The 16357-nt window shown below is 49.8% G+C and overlaps 2 protein-coding genes across 6 annotated transcripts in view; one reads left to right on the top strand and one right to left on the bottom strand.

The window, feature by feature from the left end:
* CDHR3 (cadherin related family member 3) overlaps positions 1–14194 on the top strand; it is a 59869-nt gene extending 45675 nt beyond the window's left edge. Inside the window, exons 12-19 of the mRNA XM_011233123.3 lie at positions 500–726; positions 2746–2917; positions 4628–4878; positions 6706–6887; positions 8964–8977; positions 10379–10410; positions 12169–12217; positions 13893–14194. Coding sequence (XP_011231425.2) covers positions 500–726; positions 2746–2917; positions 4628–4878; positions 6706–6887; positions 8964–8977; positions 10379–10410; positions 12169–12217; positions 13893–14194 — 1229 coding nt within the window. The remainder of the gene's footprint in view (positions 1–499; positions 727–2745; positions 2918–4627; positions 4879–6705; positions 6888–8963; positions 8978–10378; positions 10411–12168; positions 12218–13892) is intronic.
* LOC117803391 overlaps positions 1–16357 on the bottom strand; it is a 36692-nt gene that overhangs the window by 8873 nt on the left and 11462 nt on the right. Inside the window, exons 3-5 of one of the 5 annotated variants that reach the window (XR_004627220.1) lie at positions 14375–14576; positions 2875–2960; positions 699–2134 (exon numbers count right to left, since the gene is read on the bottom strand). The exons of 1 other annotated variant lie outside the window; for it this stretch is intronic. Coding sequence is in view for 1 of the 4 variants with exons in the window: in XM_034666601.1 (XP_034522492.1) it covers positions 2875–2960; positions 6203–6318 (202 nt within the window). In the remaining 3 variants the exon portion in view is untranslated. Of the gene's footprint in view, positions 1–698; positions 2135–2874; positions 2961–6202; positions 6319–9005; positions 14577–16357 lie in introns of those variants that run through there. 3 more of the 5 variants (XR_004627219.1, XM_034666601.1, XR_004627217.1) reach the window with 3 other exon arrangements.

Below are 16357 nucleotides of genomic sequence, written 5' to 3'. Positions count from 1 at the left end.
CAGCCCCACCAACAAGCTTTGTAAAATGAGCAAAATGCAACAGTCTTTAAAACCCTTTTAAAAACTGTTTATTTTTCATCTTGTTTATAAGAGCAATTCACGCTCATTACAGAAAATGTGAAAGAGACAAAAAGACAAAATTTGAAATAGACAACGCTGTGGCAAACCAAGTACGTGTGAGGGTGTTCTTTGCAGTGTTGCTTACGATCGCGTAACATGAGCACGTAATTGGCGTGCTCGGAGTCCATATAAAGGTGTGAATTGTCTTTCACGCCTTACAGTTCACGCCTTACTCTATGGCTTGGATCATAGGGCCAGTTACCCGGTGCGTGCTCATTAGCATAATTTGATTTTAATAGACTTGAAGACATACACCATCCAGAGTTTGAACAGCAAAGACACCTCCAAAAGCCCTTCTGCTGGTGACGGTGGGAATGTGCGCTCCTGGAGTCTCCCCCGCCCTCAAGCAGGACTAATCGCAGGTACTTGATTCTTCCAGCTCAAACCCGAGTGGGCCTTGTGCACGCCGCTGATCAAGACCACCCCCAGAATAGCGTCGTGTACTCCATTTCCACCGGAGGAGCCAGCCCGCAGTACCCAAACATATTTTGGATCAATCCCCAGACGGGAGAACTCCAGCTGGTGACGAGAGCAGACTATGAAACAACCGCCATCTATATTCTCAGAATCCAGGCCACCAACGGCGAGGACAGCAGCTCAGTCACTGTGAGTGGGGCTGTGGGTGTGTTCACACCAGCCCAACTGTTGACTTAGGATCTCTCTGGCATTTTCCAGGTGTGGCTGTAGCGATAAGGAATCTTAACAAGGCATATCCCACAGATGTAAGAGGAAATGACTAGTGGTGTCCAGGACAGCACATTTGGACACACCTAGAGCCTAGAAAGTAAAGATGGGCATCTGTAGGCCCAAGTTTGTGGGTGTCTGGGGGGCGTGCCAAGATTGATGACCGCTCTGCACGGCCAGCTTCCTCCCATTACCCTTTAGATCTCTCTTCACTTTGGCAGTGGCTAGTGGTGAGATGCATGCCTCCAGAAGTGGGGTGTAGTTTCGTAGCTATGCATTTCCCCCTCCTCAGTAGTTCTGCCATGTTCCTACCCCACCCGCATCACATCAGGTAGGGTAGACTTTCACACGATATGGCTTGAACGAGGGCTCTGCTGCTTCTCAACCTTGGTGTTGCTCACCTGGTTAAATGCAGATGCTGAGTCGGGAGGTCTGAGTGGGCCTCGGAATCTGCATTTCTAACATGTTTCCCCACTTCCACTGGTGCAGCTGGTCCATGGCCACACTTTGAGTAACAAGGGTTTAACAGGTCTGTGGTGTCCATGGTTAAGATGATCTGAAGGTAATACGATGGCCACAAAGATGGAATTATTTCTTAGTCTTTCCCATTAGTAAATTGAAGGAGCATAAGGCAAAATGAACTCCTGGCTAGCGGTAGGCAGCCCCGTGTGATACAGAGAACGACTGGTTCAGTCAGGAGATGGAGTTCATTTCTCAACTTTGATCCCAATTTTCCAAGGGGGTCTGGGCAATGCTTATCTTTGTGTCCCCATTTCTCTCTCTCTTAAATGGAGAGTCACCTGATAACCCATCGCCTGAACAGTCCAGTTCCTCCGATGACTGGCTTTGAATTAATGGGACATTTTTTTAATGAGGTGTGAGGCTCAACATTGCTGGCTGAGCAAAAGACGTGCTAAGTTGAAGATAATTGTCGTGTTTGTTAGGCTGGGTTTTTGAGAAAAATGAATGGACTCCACTTTGGGAGCTAACTGGAGTGAACATTTCAATTTATTCCTGGGCTCAGAAATAGCTGAAATCCCCAAATTTCAAAGGTAGAATGAATACGACTCAGAATTCATAAGCCTTTATAAAGGGCGATGATCACATAAGTCCCTTTCAGGGCTGACGTTCTGTGATTCCGTGCTGGCAGGCGTCCCAGTCCATATTCCAATTCACCACGCATAAAAGACAACGATGAAACAGAAGAGGCCGGCTCCTGCTTGCGGCAGTTTAGGGCACCAGCTTCGTGCGGTGCTAATAGCCCAGGTCACAGATGAGATCCCGGCTTAGCCAGGTCGACTTCTTCTCTCCCAGTGGTTCTCAACCCTGGCTGCATATTAGAACCAGCTGGAGAACATTTACAGAAGTGCCTGGACCCCACCCTCCTGAGAGTCCAAGTCATCTGGTCTGGAGTGGGCCTACCAAAGTGGAACCAGAGCCAAGAACCATTGCTCTATATTCCAAAGTTCAAGACAGAACTTCCAATTCACAAGGGCAATGGGCAAGTAACTATAGGGGATCACCATAAATTCATCATCATCCCTGGGAAAACAACTCTGCATCCCGTGGGGATGAGCCCATGTGTCTAGATGCATGGGGGGGGGATGTGAATGTGTATATTTATTCACACGAGCATGCACACACACACACACACACACACACACACACAACAGAGGTTAATAGCCCAGGACTTGGAGTAGGACAGACTTGAGTTCAGATTGCCTGAACTGTGCCTCTCACCAAATGGAATGACCTGAGGTCCACTACCTAATCTCCCTAAGCCTCAGTTTCCTCATCTGGAGAATGGGAATAATCATATCATCTAGCTCAGAGGAGGTTCCATGAGCTGGTCCACCAAAAGCACCTAGCCCAGGGCCTGGCACACAGTAAATTCTCCGTGAGCTCTAGCTGTTACTCCTGGCTGCCTTCTTGCTGTTCTAGGTAACTGTGAACATCCTTGAAGAAAATGATGAAAAGCCGATCTGTACCCCAAACTCTTATTTCTTGGCCATCCCAGTGGATCTGAAAGTTGGCACAAACATTCAGAATTTCAAGCTGACATGTACTGACCTTGATTCCAGCCCCAGGTCGTTTCGTTACTCCATGGGCCCAGGTACACAGTTTCCAAGGGCTCTTGGTGTTGGAGGCCTTACCAGCTGTTTAGGGAGAAAGGGGTCTCTGCTCACACACTGATTGGAACACAGTGTGGGGGGGTGGGGGTGAGGGGGTATTCTGAATGAGGGAAGCAAGGTTGAGGAGCGTAATGGTCCTGTGCCTCCAAGCCCTCTGGCTTCCCCGTCTCACCTAATGCTTCCCAGACTCCCATCCGTGGTTGCCCAAAGACCCAAGGAAGAGTGAACCTCACGGATGGCACCCCCACCCTCCACAATTCCCACCATCATGGTGCATGAACCATATTAGTGTAGTTTAAATATTTTTAGTCCCCCTCCTCAACCACCTCTTTTCCTGCCAGCTTGTAATGGGGGCGGGGAATCCCAATCCTCTCTCTGGATAATAATAGATTAAATAGATTAAATGCATTCTGAAACGTATCCTCAGGAATTCTCTTTTACTCCATTCACTTTCTCTCTTTAATAATATACCACTGTGGGGGGGGGGGAAGAGCACCCCTCAATGGAAATGAGACCAAAATAGCTCATCTAATGAAGTTCTGGGGCCAGAGATTGAAACCCAAACAAGCAGAGCAATTCCACATGAAATAGTGAAAATCTATCTGGGCTGCCCGCTGAGCCCTGGCGGAGCGGGAACTCCAGCGGTAGGGAGCCTCACGAGCAGGCTGTGTCACAAACCCAGGGGCAGAGACCGCCTCCAAACAGCAGTTGCCGAGATGGAAATAATCCATACTGAGAACCCTCAGGCCTTTACGGAGCTCTTCGCTGCTAAGGGAGTAGAAATTACATCATCTCCTGCTCCATTTACTGGTTTGCTGTTGGTAATGAGTTTGGAGCCACCAGAGAACTGAGAAAGGGCTGCTTGGGTGGCAGCCTTTCTGCCCCGGGCACTCTAAGCTGTGAACCTTGAGCCCCAACCAAGCCGTTGGGGAGGCTGGTACGAGGTGGATGCAGGAGGACCTGGGACTGCGATCCCAGCCAAGCCAGGAGGTACCACCGGGGTGGCCACCAGGGGGGCCAGCCAGGTTCCACCAGAGGCAACGGAGTGCGTTTGGCCTATGTCTGGAGAGGCGGCCCTTCTATCCTCTTCCAGCCCACCCGCTGGTCTGAGTGTGAGTTACCCACTGTTTCCAAACAAACGCTGTCCAGGAGGATGGCTGGAGAGGCTGCCCCGTGATTATTAAATCTCTGGCTGATGCCCAGAAAGATGGCAGCCATTCTCCTGGGATGGGCGTGCTGCTGTTCTTTTCTACCTCATTCTTGTTGCAGCCACACTGTTTGTGAGCAAGAATTCTTCTTCTTATTTTCTTTTTTAAGATTTATTTATGTATTTGAGAGACAGCATGAGCAGGGGTAGGGGCAGAGTGACAGGGAGAAGCAGACTCCCCACGGAGCAGGAAGCCTAACGCAGGGCTCCATCCCAGGAGCCCAGGATCATGACTTGAGCTGAAGGCAGACGCTTGACCGACTGAGCCACCCAGTGTCCCGCAAGAGTTCTTCCGTGCCCATGAGATCTCTGGTGTAGTTAAGGCCCATATCATATCACTGACCTGGCTCTGGTGTGTCAGAAACACAGCTGATACCTGAGGCATGGATGTTGGAGGAAATGATGGAATACAGTTTTCTTCTAAACCCTTATCTCATTCTCTTTTCTTTCTTTTCCCCCAATCCTTGTATCAAATCACATTTAGGCAACATCAACAGTCATTTCACCTTCTCTCCCAACGCTGGGTCCAACGTTACAAGCCTGCTCCTTGCGACACGCTTCGACTATGCCGGTGGGCTTGACAAGATCTGGGACTACAAACTACTTGTCTACATAACTGATGACAACTTGCTGTCTGGCAGGAAGAAAGCTCAGGCTCACGTTGAAACAGGGACGGTGACACTGAGTATTAGAGTCATTCCTCACCCCACCACAATTGTCACCACAACCCCCAGGGTAAGGGCTTTGGGACCTGGTCTCCCCAGATACCTCCCTTGTGATGTACATTGATGGAGCCCCTTAACCCAGGAGAAATATGGGATGGGCTGAAAAGAGTTGAGGGGTTAGGATGTTGCCAGGAATGCTGACTAGGGGCTGGACTGAAGTAGTCACTGGGTGGTAGACAAAGGTCTGAGTGAGACCTTGGATTTGTGGAACCATGAACTTTTCCTATGCTGCTAAAGAAGAATGTGCACTTCTGCACCGACTTGTGACAGATCAGGTACTGAGCACGTATGGTGCTTGTGGCACAGGAGCCAACATGGACATGGGGCCAGCAGCCACCTTTACAACCCCCTTAGGAGCCTTTGCAAGTCAATGTCCATAAAGGCAGGTAGCTGCTTTTATGCTCTTCTCCACTTCTTTTGAAGAATCCCTATGCACCACTCTGTACCCTACATCCCACCCCCAATCCAAAAAATTCACTGGTTCCATCTACAAATATCTATTGAATACCTATAATATGCCAAGCTCTTTGGTGAACAAGCCAAAAATGATCTCTGCTGTCGTGGAGCTTCTAGTAGGTCAGTGGTCCCCAGACCATCAGCAACAGCATCACCTGGAAACCTGTTAGAAATGCAAATTCGTAGGCTCACCCCAGAATATTGAAGTTGTGATGACCATGACCTCTAGGGAAAGATATTGGAACCCGGAGTCCCCAGCCATATCCCCAGAACTACTGGCTCAGAAGCTCTGGGAGTGGGACCCAGCAATCTGTTTTTAATAAGCCAGCAAGGGGATTGTGATGTGCTCTAAAGTTGGAGAGCTGCTGATCTAGAGAGCGAGACAGATGACAGGTATCTAAATTCACGCATTAACTGCAGATCGTAGTCGATAGTAAGAAGCAAACAAGCAAGTGCCCTAATCAGACCGGGGTGATGAAGGAAGGACGAGGCTTGGAGTCTGTCAATGGGATTATCTTCCCTTGGAGGGACTGGCTGATATTTGTGCTCTTTTGTCCCCTTCCCTCCTGCTCCTAAGGAAAGTTGTGCCCTTAGTAGGCAGCCCCACACGTGCAGTGAGCTGGAGGAGAAGTCACCAGAACCTTAGCTACCTGTGACAGGTGGTCAAATTCTGCTTGTCAGAGTCCTACCATGTGCTGGTTGGTGCTCATCTCCCATGTGCTGGAGTCAATATTACCCCAGTGAACGGAGGCGCAAGATAATCTTAAGAGGCTTTCTGTTGTGGTAGGAGCCTGTAGGCTCCCTTGAGTAAGGAGCTGCCACCCTTCTGGGGCTTACATGACCCGACGGTGACATCTCCGGCCCCTGCGTCTCCATACCTCGTTTGGTATCTGTCTCCCTCTCTAGGAAGCAAACGCCAAGCTTGAGGTTCCATGGCGCTATCAGCCCTGTGTGATCTGGCAGTGTTGCTTGTAGCCAGGGAGCACTGCACAGCCTACAAAGTGTTAAAAAAGAACAACTTTCGTGGCACATGCCTTCCCAGTGAGAGACAATGGCTATATTCGTCCCAGGGTTATGCCATGATTTGGCAGGGAAAAAAGCCAATGGGATTTTTAGTGTTTGGGAAGGGGAAGAAAGAGAGTAAAAATAGGCCTGGAGTTGCTTTTCAGTTACCTAAATTTTCTGGGTTTTGATCTCCTGGGTGCTTGGAAAGACTATAAATAAGGTGATGGGTTGAAACAGCAAGAAACGTGAGCACATGGCTGCCCTGGTGTACAAAGCAAGAACAAAGAGCAGAACCAACACTTGACCTGAGAGATGCTGATGTCAAAAATGGCTCCCAAACCACCCTCCACTCACCCGCCCCCCTCTGTCATTCAAGCCCAGGGTCATCTACCAGGTCCTGAGAAAGAACATTTATTCTCCATCAGCGTGGTATGTGCCTTTTGTCATCACTTTGGGCTCCATATTACTTCTGGGCCTCCTGGTGTCCCTGTTTGTCCTGTTGGCCAAAGCCATCCACAGACACTGTCTCTGCAAGACTGGGAAGCACCAGAAACTTCCGTAAGTTGTCAGTGGGCTGGGCCCTTTCCATCACTTCCTTTAGGACACAGTTTCCAGTGATGTCAGGAGAGGGAATGAAAGGAATTAGGATCTCTCTCCAGTGTAGAGAGGGAGCCTGGAGTGAAGGAAGGAGAAGTGGGTGGGGTGAAGGAATCCCAGCTCCCCTCAGTCCTGGTACCCTCTTCATCACCTGCTGGTCCAGGAAATGGCTCCTTTGGTTTTCCCGGGCACCTGCCCTGTCCTTGATACATTCCCTATGAAATTGGGGCTTCATCCTCCGGTGACCCTGCCCTAGATAAAAGCTTCAGAAAAAAAAGCCTGGTTGTGAGTAGTGATAGAATATGCTGTGCTGGTATTTGTAGAATATTTAAAGGATGGAATGGAATTAGAGGAAGCACAGAAAACTGATAAGGGAATTAAGCTTTTGGCTCCAGTGACTCACTGGGCTTTTGTGTGACTAAATCATCATTGTTCTTTTGCATGTGACCCCAATCTCTCACTCTCCAGGGCTGGAAGCAGAAGCCTGTTTCCCCTCCCTCCAGTTCCCTCCTGCTCACTCACGTGCCTCTCACCATGTACTCCGTGGAGTGTCTTTTACTGGCTGAAGTGAGACACCAGAGTGAAATGGAGAGAGTGCTTCATTGTTCCAAGCTTCCCCAAGATCCAGTTTCTTGAGTCTCAGAGCCTCCCACCATGACAGCATGATGGTTCTGAGCCTGGGCTTTGGAGAGAGACAAGGCCTGGTTCGGATCTGGGCTCACCATTTTCTATATGGCCTTAGACAGGTGGCGACCTCTGGGAATGTCAATTCCTTATTTGAAAAGTAAACAATCAAACGAGCAAAGGCAAAGCAAGCACTTAGCACTGTTCCTGATGTTGAGTCAACACTTAATATAGTGCTTGCTGAGTCTTGTTGCATTATTTCTTGTGGCTGAATCCTAGTGAGCTCAGAATTCTAGATTCCAAGGTTAGCTCTATGCTCAAGTATCTTGGGATGTTGGAACCTGAGTTTTGGCACCACGAGGGAGTGATGAGACTTCATATACCTTTTAAAGGTATTCTGAAGATGAACTGGTACTGTCAAATAATTTAAAATCGATGGATGAAGAAAGCCTATACAAAAGTATAAGTCATTAGCATAAGGATGTGCGTTGCATTTTGCCATATTTATCGGGGAAGTTTGTTGCTATTGGCAACCTTGACTTCAAGGTAAGAAATCCTCGAGCATCTGCTGAAATTAAAAGAGGCATTTTTGTTTGGGCTCTACGCACAAATGGATTTGGAAAAAAAAAATTGGCTCCAATAGAGTGACACTTAAGCTTGTAGGGATGGTGGTGCTCCGTAATGGGGTTTAGACAGAAGTTCATAAAGGAAGGCATCCACTAGACACTGCAACTGTCTAGCAATTTATGGTTCAGTGTACTTTGAACCTGATTGCCTTAACTTACAGCCTAAATATTAATCGTTTCCAACATGGTTGACTTAAAAAAGAAAAACTAGCCATTAATACAGACTCAGGCCTGGCCTCTCTGGAAATTAGGTGTACCATAAGGCAGCCAACGTTTGTCCAACCGCGAAGAATAAAATTAGAGTCACAGAATTACAGAACCCAAGGTTATTATGGGAAGGGGCTTGGCCTCCAAGTCCAGGTCTTCCTGTTAAAGGAAAACAGGGTTTCACTGCCAGCCCTTGAAGCTTCCTGCTCTGAGCCAAGCCTTCTTCTCAAGCTGGCTACTGGGGAAAAAGAGGAGGCAGGAAGAATTTCCAGGCCCGCTGGTCATGCCCTCACCTGTGCTGTCAGAGAAAATACATTCCCTCAAGTACTCTAAGGTAACAGTTTCAAACTTAGCACACTTCCAGAACCTCTTTAGTCCCACACCAACAGTGATGGAGCTGCTCCGTTTGGAGCAAGGGTGGGAGCCCAGCCTTCATTTTAGTCCCGATGCGTGGCCCCTCTTTTAATCAATCCCTGAATCCCAAGGAACACAGTTGCCCAAAGGCCCCAAGTTATCATGTGTGAACCAGAGCAGAATACTCTCAGGTTAATTCCGGTCCTTCTCTTGTTTTTCCCCATAGGGTGAAGAAAGGAGGTATGTACCATGCCTATCCCCTTTGTTTGTGGCTGTCGTTGTTGGGTTTTGCTTGCTCTCTTGTACTAAATAAAAGGGTTCCAACTCAGCAGAGAATCAGGGTGCAGTTCTGTCTCGGTGTGTTTCCAGTCGTGGCTTCTGCGGCTGAAATGATGCAGAGGTCAGATGTAGCCGGAGATAGAAAAGGGCAGGGCAGGGCACATGGTGCCATAGGGCACTCGGATCTCTCCTCTGAGTCCTGCCTTCCCTACCCAGACTTGCCTCCAGCCTGCTGAACTGAGGCACCTAGAGGTCTGCTCCCCGCCAAGGGCGCCAGGAGGGAAGAACTCCCCATGAGAGAAACACAGACAGTATCTACTTTCTGTGGCACGTGGAGGGGTGGGACTGCTCCCGAGGACAGCTGAGGCTCTGTATTGGACAGATGCCTCTTTTGCAAGAACAAATGACACTTTATTCTCAGATTGTAACGGATTTGATCATTTTCACAAGTTATTTGGGTCAGGCGAGTCGGAAAGGGGGGCGGGGTGCAGTCCGATGGGCAGGGAGAGCTGGGGCACTGGTGAGTTGAGCAAGTTTCCATCTGAATAACAATGCCAAGCCCAAGGGGACATCAGCACCCACCCCGAAAGTTGCTGCCTCAGGGGGAAGACAGGCTATGGGGAGAGACAGGACAGAGAACTGGAAAGTGTGTTTAAGATTTTATTTATTTATTTGAGAGAGAGACAGCACGAGAGGGGGTAGGGTCAGAGGGAGAAGCAGACTCCCCACTGAGCAGGGAGCCTGATGTGGGACTCGATCCTGGGACTCCAGGATCATGACCTGAGCAAAAGGAAGTTGCTTAATTGACTGAGCCACCCAGCACCCAAAAAAGATGGCTTTAATCACTCAATCCATAGCCATGCGAGTCTGACATGCACAAGGCACTAAGCGGGGTTAGAAATTTGATTATAATGGTTATTGATCATATCAAGTGAAATGATTTTAATGAGGTCTTCACAGACTGTCACCCACCCTAGTTACTTTTTAAAAAGGGCATAGGGAATGGATGCAAGGAAACTGCACATTACAAACAAAGGTATCAACTGGATCTTTCTTGTCTTTCAGTAAAAAGCTAATTTCCCAGGTCCAGTAATAGCAATAAATTGGGAAAAGAGTAACACTTAAAAAAATTCTGTATGTTATTATTATGTGTGTGCATGTACGTGTGTGTGTATGTGTGTGTGTATTTTTCTGCGAAGGTAGAAAACTGTCAATAAACATTTCTACAGAGAGAGAATTCCTTGTAGTGTCTGCAGTACTAAGTTCAAAGCCTGTTTAAGAGAAATCCCATCGTGGAGGTAGGATTTTAAGGTCAATTTGGTGTCCAAGGAGCTTCACTTCTATCTGTTCTGTTCCCTGCAGAAATGAAAGCTACAAAGACAGAGGTTTTGGTGGTAAGTGTGGTGGCTGCAGGGCACGTGGCTTGGGTGGCGTGTGGTGGGCCCCTCCCGTCCCCTCTCAGGCAGACCCTGCCACAGCCTCATGGGAGTGTTTATCATTCAGGGAGATGCTTGCATTTGGCCACTGGAACAGATTGCTGTGTGTGACGAGCTCCTGATAGAATTTGTTCCCTCCACTGAACATGTCTGCTGATATATTTGCAGAAGAAGTGGATTTCATAAATATTGAATAGTGGTGTTTATTATCTACACCAGCTCTCCAGGAGAGTGGGTTGGAGGGAGAAGGGCTTAAAGACCAGAACTCGAGCCTCAGCTTTCGGTGGGATTTATTTTTTCTTTGCTGTTTCACAACCTTGCAGAAAAGCGAGGGAGACAGGTCACCGCTTGGGCCAGGGGTGGGCTCTGCACACTTGGCAGGCTCCCTCAGCCTCTTTGAGCCTTAGATTCCTCATCTGTAAAATGGGAGTGAGAACACCTGCCCTGGGGTCGCAGGTGGGGAACTACCTTGAGAACTGTTAAGAGTCACACAGATGCCAAGTGTTACAAGATAGCTGGAGAGTCTCCCCGCCGCCCCCCCTTAGCTCCTTGTTTTTCTTTACCGCACCTGATCTGCCCCCTGGGAAGTGACAGAACTTGAAGGTGACCCCTCCCCATCTCCCTCACCCCCTGATAATAAGAGTCTGTGATGATCCAAGACCCATCAATGGGGGGAATGATATGCACAATGACGAACACAAGTCCGGGCTCCAGAACTTCTTCTTCAGGTCCGTCACCTAAGTGCTTATCCGGACGGGCCTGTCTACACTCAGGAGGAAGAGGGGATCTCTTATCTCCTTAGTCGTAGTGTCTAAGGCAAGAACCCCCGGTGATCCCACTCAGAGACCACCTTAGAAGTATGTACTATTAAATTAATCAATTAAATAAGTAAATCCCCATGACCATGAAAAGCGCAGCTGCTGAGCTGTTGGAATGGATAAAACCCATCTGGTCTCCATTTCCTCTGTCGTGGGAGTTGGGGAGCCATGGGCCAGTGCGTAGACGATGGCTGGTGTGATGCGAACCAGTGCCGGAGGGACCCCCTAGACTCCAAACACCATCCTCGTCAGCGAGCTAAAGAAGGGCACCTCCGGAGGGCACCTTGTGAGAGAAGGGGTGTTCCTTGGGGACAGAGCTCAGGTCCCGGAGGGTGGCACAGAGAGCAGGGAAAGGAGGGGAGGCGGAGCACAGGACATAGGGAAGGCAGGCCAGGCCCAGATGTGACCCTGTGTTGGCCTAGGCGAGGGGACACAGCCAGAGCCCACGGGTGAGAGCACGTGAGTGCTGCTCTCTGCCTGCCTTGCCCACGGGCCTGACAGAAGGGGTCTCAGCCAAGGTCGTGTGGCATTTCTGCTCTTCTTTCTGCGCGGCTTACACAGCATTCACCCGGGATGCTTTTCTGCCTCCCGAGCTGGGTTAGCTGTCCTCCTGGCCCTCCTGCGGCCCCCGAGCACGCCAGCGTCCCTCGGTCCGCCTCACCACTCTATGCTGTGCACCTGTTGGCGGGGCTCCCACTGCCTGCAGGCTCTGTGCAGGCAGCCCCTGCGCCTGCCGTGCTCCCTGCCATGCCCCCTGCATCTAGCACGGTGCCTAGCAAGTAGACAAGGGTCAAGAAGGCCCTGGGTAAGGGACGCAGCCGGTCGTGAGGAGGAGCAGCCTGGCCCCGTGGCAGGTGTGTCAGGATTGTGCCTGAAGCTGTCTCTTTCCCCCCCTCAGGAAACGATTCACATGAACTCTGTCTTTGACGGAGAAGCCATCGATCCAGGTAATTAAGGGGCAATGCCATCCATCCAAAGGTGTTTTTCCTCTTCCAGGCGGGTAGACTCATAGAGGACCCTATGCCAGGTCCTGCCCTTAACTTAGTTTGTGCCTTCATCTGAATAGGTGGCCTGGCCCTTCCTGCCGCCGTCCCGCGGGACGGCACCCCCCGAGCAGGCAGACGCTCAAGCCTCGGGCCACGCGTGAGGCCCCGGCACATTTCCACTGAAGGCTTCGGCCCTCGCTAGCCGCCCTTCCTAAATCCCAAGCCGGCTCAGGGGTTGGTGAATCCTGCCTGCTCTTTGGAGCTCAACCTCCTCCAGCAGTCCTTTCTGAATGCTGCTCACACCGCCTGTGGGTAGTGAGAGCGATGGAGAAATGGCAGGCTTGGCTCCCTTCTTCCCCTCGATCGGGGCCAAGAATTTCTTCTTGGTCGGCGAGATGAACATAAGGTAAAGCTGGCCTCCAGAGCTCCCCTCACCCCCATGAAATCAGCTCCAAATTTAGCTCCTTTACACACATCCCTCCACTTACAAAAGCTCAATTATAGATGTGAATAAAGGGAAGGAAACCAAACTCGGGAGGCAAGTGTGCTGGCTGCCTGCCACCCTCACACGCAATCGACTCGGTCCTTCTCGGAAGGATGGCTCCTCTCCAGGAGAGGCTGCTGCTGCTGCTGGAATTAAATTTCCCTCTATTATTAGGTACTTGTTACCATAATGTGCCCACATTAGCATAAGTGCTGGTGGGATCCTCTGCCGAGAGCCACTCATGCCGCAGGGAAACGGCAGGAGCGGGGCATCGCCCGGGACTCCATCTTCTGGGGCAAAAGCCAGGGAGGACCAAGGCTGTGATCCACATTTATTTGCTTGAGAGAAGGAAACAAGGAAGAAAGAGCCAACTGCACTAACGGGAACAAACACACCAATTAGTGCTGGCCGCTGACACAGTCAAGATGGCTCCCTCGCGCCGTCTCCACAGAGGCCCGACTCCCTGTCCCTGTCTACGAATCTCCGCTAACCTAACCGAAATTAAAGCCAGAGTCCTTTCCTCCTTCCTCGGTGACTTTCTTCTTGTGTCTGGGATGCAGGGGGCTTTTAAAACAAACCCATCAGGGATGCCTGGGTGGCTCTCTCGGTTAAGCGTCTGCCTTCGGCTCAGGTCCTGATCTCAGGGTTGTGGGATCAAATCCCACTTTGGGCTCCCTGCTCAGCGGGAAGTCTGCTTCTCCCCCCACCCCACCCCCAGCTTGGGCTCTCTTGCTCGCTCTCTCAGTCTCTCTCTCTCAAAAAAATAAATAAAATCTTAAAAAAAAAATCAGAACATAATGGGTAACCCCATTAGAAACTGAACCAAATTTATCCAAAGCCAATATGTAATTCAAGACTTCTGTAGCTTTTTAATCTTGCAACTGAGAGCCTGTCCTAAGCCTTTCTATCCAGGGGGGCATGATATTTGCATGTGATTTGCATGATACCTGTGTGGCGGGAGCCCTGTAGCTCAGGGAAAGGGCAGGCTGGGGAAGATGGTGCCATTCACCAGCCTGCTTCCTCTCTCCACAACTCACCCCTCCTAAGGCCTTTCCTCTTTCCCTGGGGGTAAGAATGGAGCGGGGTGGAGATGGGAGAGGCAAGCATTTGAATTCCCTCATTTATATGGCGATTGTGTATTTTTTCCCCTAGTTACTGGGGCAGTATATGAATTCAACTCAAACACAGGAGCCAGAAAATGGAAAGATCCCTCAACCCAAATGCCAAGATGGAAAGAGCCCGGCCCCCACAGAGCTGCTCCGAGTAGAGCTGTCACTGGGGAAGGGGCCAGGCCACCGAGGAGCACCAGTGAGCAAGATGGGCTGAGCAGCAAAGCGCTGGCTGAGGACACAAGTCCCGGTTCCAGAAACCAGGATGGCAAGCTGGGCACCCCAAAGAGCAGAAACCCAGCCCTCACGAGCTGGGCTTCCCCCAAACCGCACCCGGGAAAGTAACAGGTATCTGGGTGCGGGCCCCACAGCACGTATCCCTGGGACACTGCCTCGCCCTATTCTCTTGAGGGCAGGGGTGGGAGCACCAGGGTGAAAACATGGGCTGAAGGACTTGGAGAGCCAGGGCCCCAAACAGGAGAAGTTTCTCTTGGGTTTCTGTCCTCCGCTCAGATGAACCGTTACCTTTTGGACGTGGAATCGTGTTTCTTCCTCGTGCTGACTGCTGGGAAGCTCCATAGGAAATGCTCAGGACTTCCTGATATAAATACTGAGGGCTCCCCTCATAGCGGGTTTCATCCAGATCCCCTGCCCTTAGTGTAGCACCGCTGATTTCTTCCCTGAGGAACACACTCAAAGCCACACATCTTTGTAAGTCCCCTCAAACCTTTCAAAAGAAGCAGAGCAGTGAAAAAAAAATGGATGAATACATAATGAGTTATTCATCTGGGAAGAAGAAAACACAACAGACACCTTCTTGTATTCTTTTTTCAGGGAGGTATAACTTACATTCTATCAAGTGCACAGATCTAAGCTATTCCACTCATCATAGGCTCCCCTCCCAGGCAGCCACTATTCTGATCTTTATCATCACAGATTAGTTTTGCCTTTTCTGAATTTCATATAAACACAATCACACAGAAATGTTCTTTTGTGTCTGGCTTTTCTTTTTTTTTAAGATGTAGTTATTTTAGAGAGACAGAAAGAGGTGGGGATGGGCAGACAGAGAGAGAGAATCTCAAGCAGACTCTCCACGGAGCTCAGAGCTGGACTCGGGGCTCGATCCCACAACCTTGAGATCATGATGGGCCGAAACCAAGAATCCGACTGAGCCACATAGGCCCCTCTATGTGTGGCTTCTTTTTCTCAGCAATATGCCTCAGTGTATTTATCCATTCTGCACTTGGGTGGCTGCTTCGGTATTTTACTATTATAAATCCCATCGCTATTGGGGCGCCTGGGTAGCGCAGTCGTTAAGCGTCTGCCTTCGGCTCAGGGCATGATCCCGGTGTTCTGGGATCGAGTCCCACATCAGGCTCCTCGGCTGGGAGCCTGCTTCTTCCTCTCCCACTCCCCCTGCTGTGTTCCCTCTCTCGCTGGCTGTCTCTATCTCTGTCAAATAAATAAATAAAATCTTTAAAATAAATAAATAAATTAATTAATTAATTAAATAAATAAATCCCATCGCTATGAACTTTCTTGTGCAGGTTTTTTGCTGAGCACAAACCCCTGTTTCTTCTGAGCATATCCTTAAGAGTAGAACTGTCAGAGCCATTGGTGGAATCGGCCAAGAATCCCAAAGTTGATGGCTCTGATGTACAATTCCACCAGCAATGATGGAGAGTTCCAGTTGTTTTACTTCCTTGCCCACACTTGGTGTTGTCGGTCCTTTTCATCTTAGCCATCCTGGTTAAAATTTCTCTTGAAATGAAATCACTCTTTCTCAAAGCTCAAACAGCACCCACCTTACCACCTCCCTGCCTGTTCCTCCCCTACCTCCTGCCATTGGAGGAAACCGCAGGACCCAGAGCGGAGATACAGTGGAAAGCGCTAACCAACCAAACTGGGACTTTCCCCAGTGGGCGTGAACAGTACGGAAAATAAATGGTAGCATGACAGAGCAGAAAATGGAACTTTCTAGTGTGTGCCTAGCGGAGGCTGAGCGGGTCTTGCTCTAGCTCAATGTCCTGCCCGCCCCCCGCCCCCAGCTGCTATGTTCCTAGTCCAGTAACCACAAGAAAGGCCCAGGCGACAGTCTATTAGAGCAGCAAACCCCCTTCTCGGTTGGGGAGCCAGCTGAGAACTCCCCAGGCCCACAATTCTGCAAATGCCGAACTTCGAGGGAGCAGCTGTGTGTTTATTGTGTGCCTGTGCGCCAGTGTGACTTCTCAAGAGAAAGAAACATTTAAAAAATGCCCTGTCCTGGCCTAGAGCAGGCGTGATTTATTAATAAGGGTTGGTTGCCAGGGAACTCCCTTGAATGGATTTAAATTTTGCAAAAGGAGGCAGAGCTGTTCATTTGTGGAGGTTAAAGTGGGTGAAGTGGCTGATTACCCATTTAAGACTCCACAAGTCTGTGGAGCCCTGAGTAAGAAGCCTTCCTCAGAAGCTCTCAGCCTCCATGCAAGTAAAATGGGCTCAGGGAAGGCTGAAGGGGGACCTAATAAC

Source organism: Ailuropoda melanoleuca, chromosome 1 (genome assembly GCF_002007445.2).
Source record: "Ailuropoda melanoleuca isolate Jingjing chromosome 1, ASM200744v2, whole genome shotgun sequence".
Taxonomy (NCBI): Eukaryota; Metazoa; Chordata; class Mammalia; order Carnivora; family Ursidae; genus Ailuropoda; species Ailuropoda melanoleuca.
This window is presented reverse-complemented; position numbering and strand designations above follow the sequence as displayed.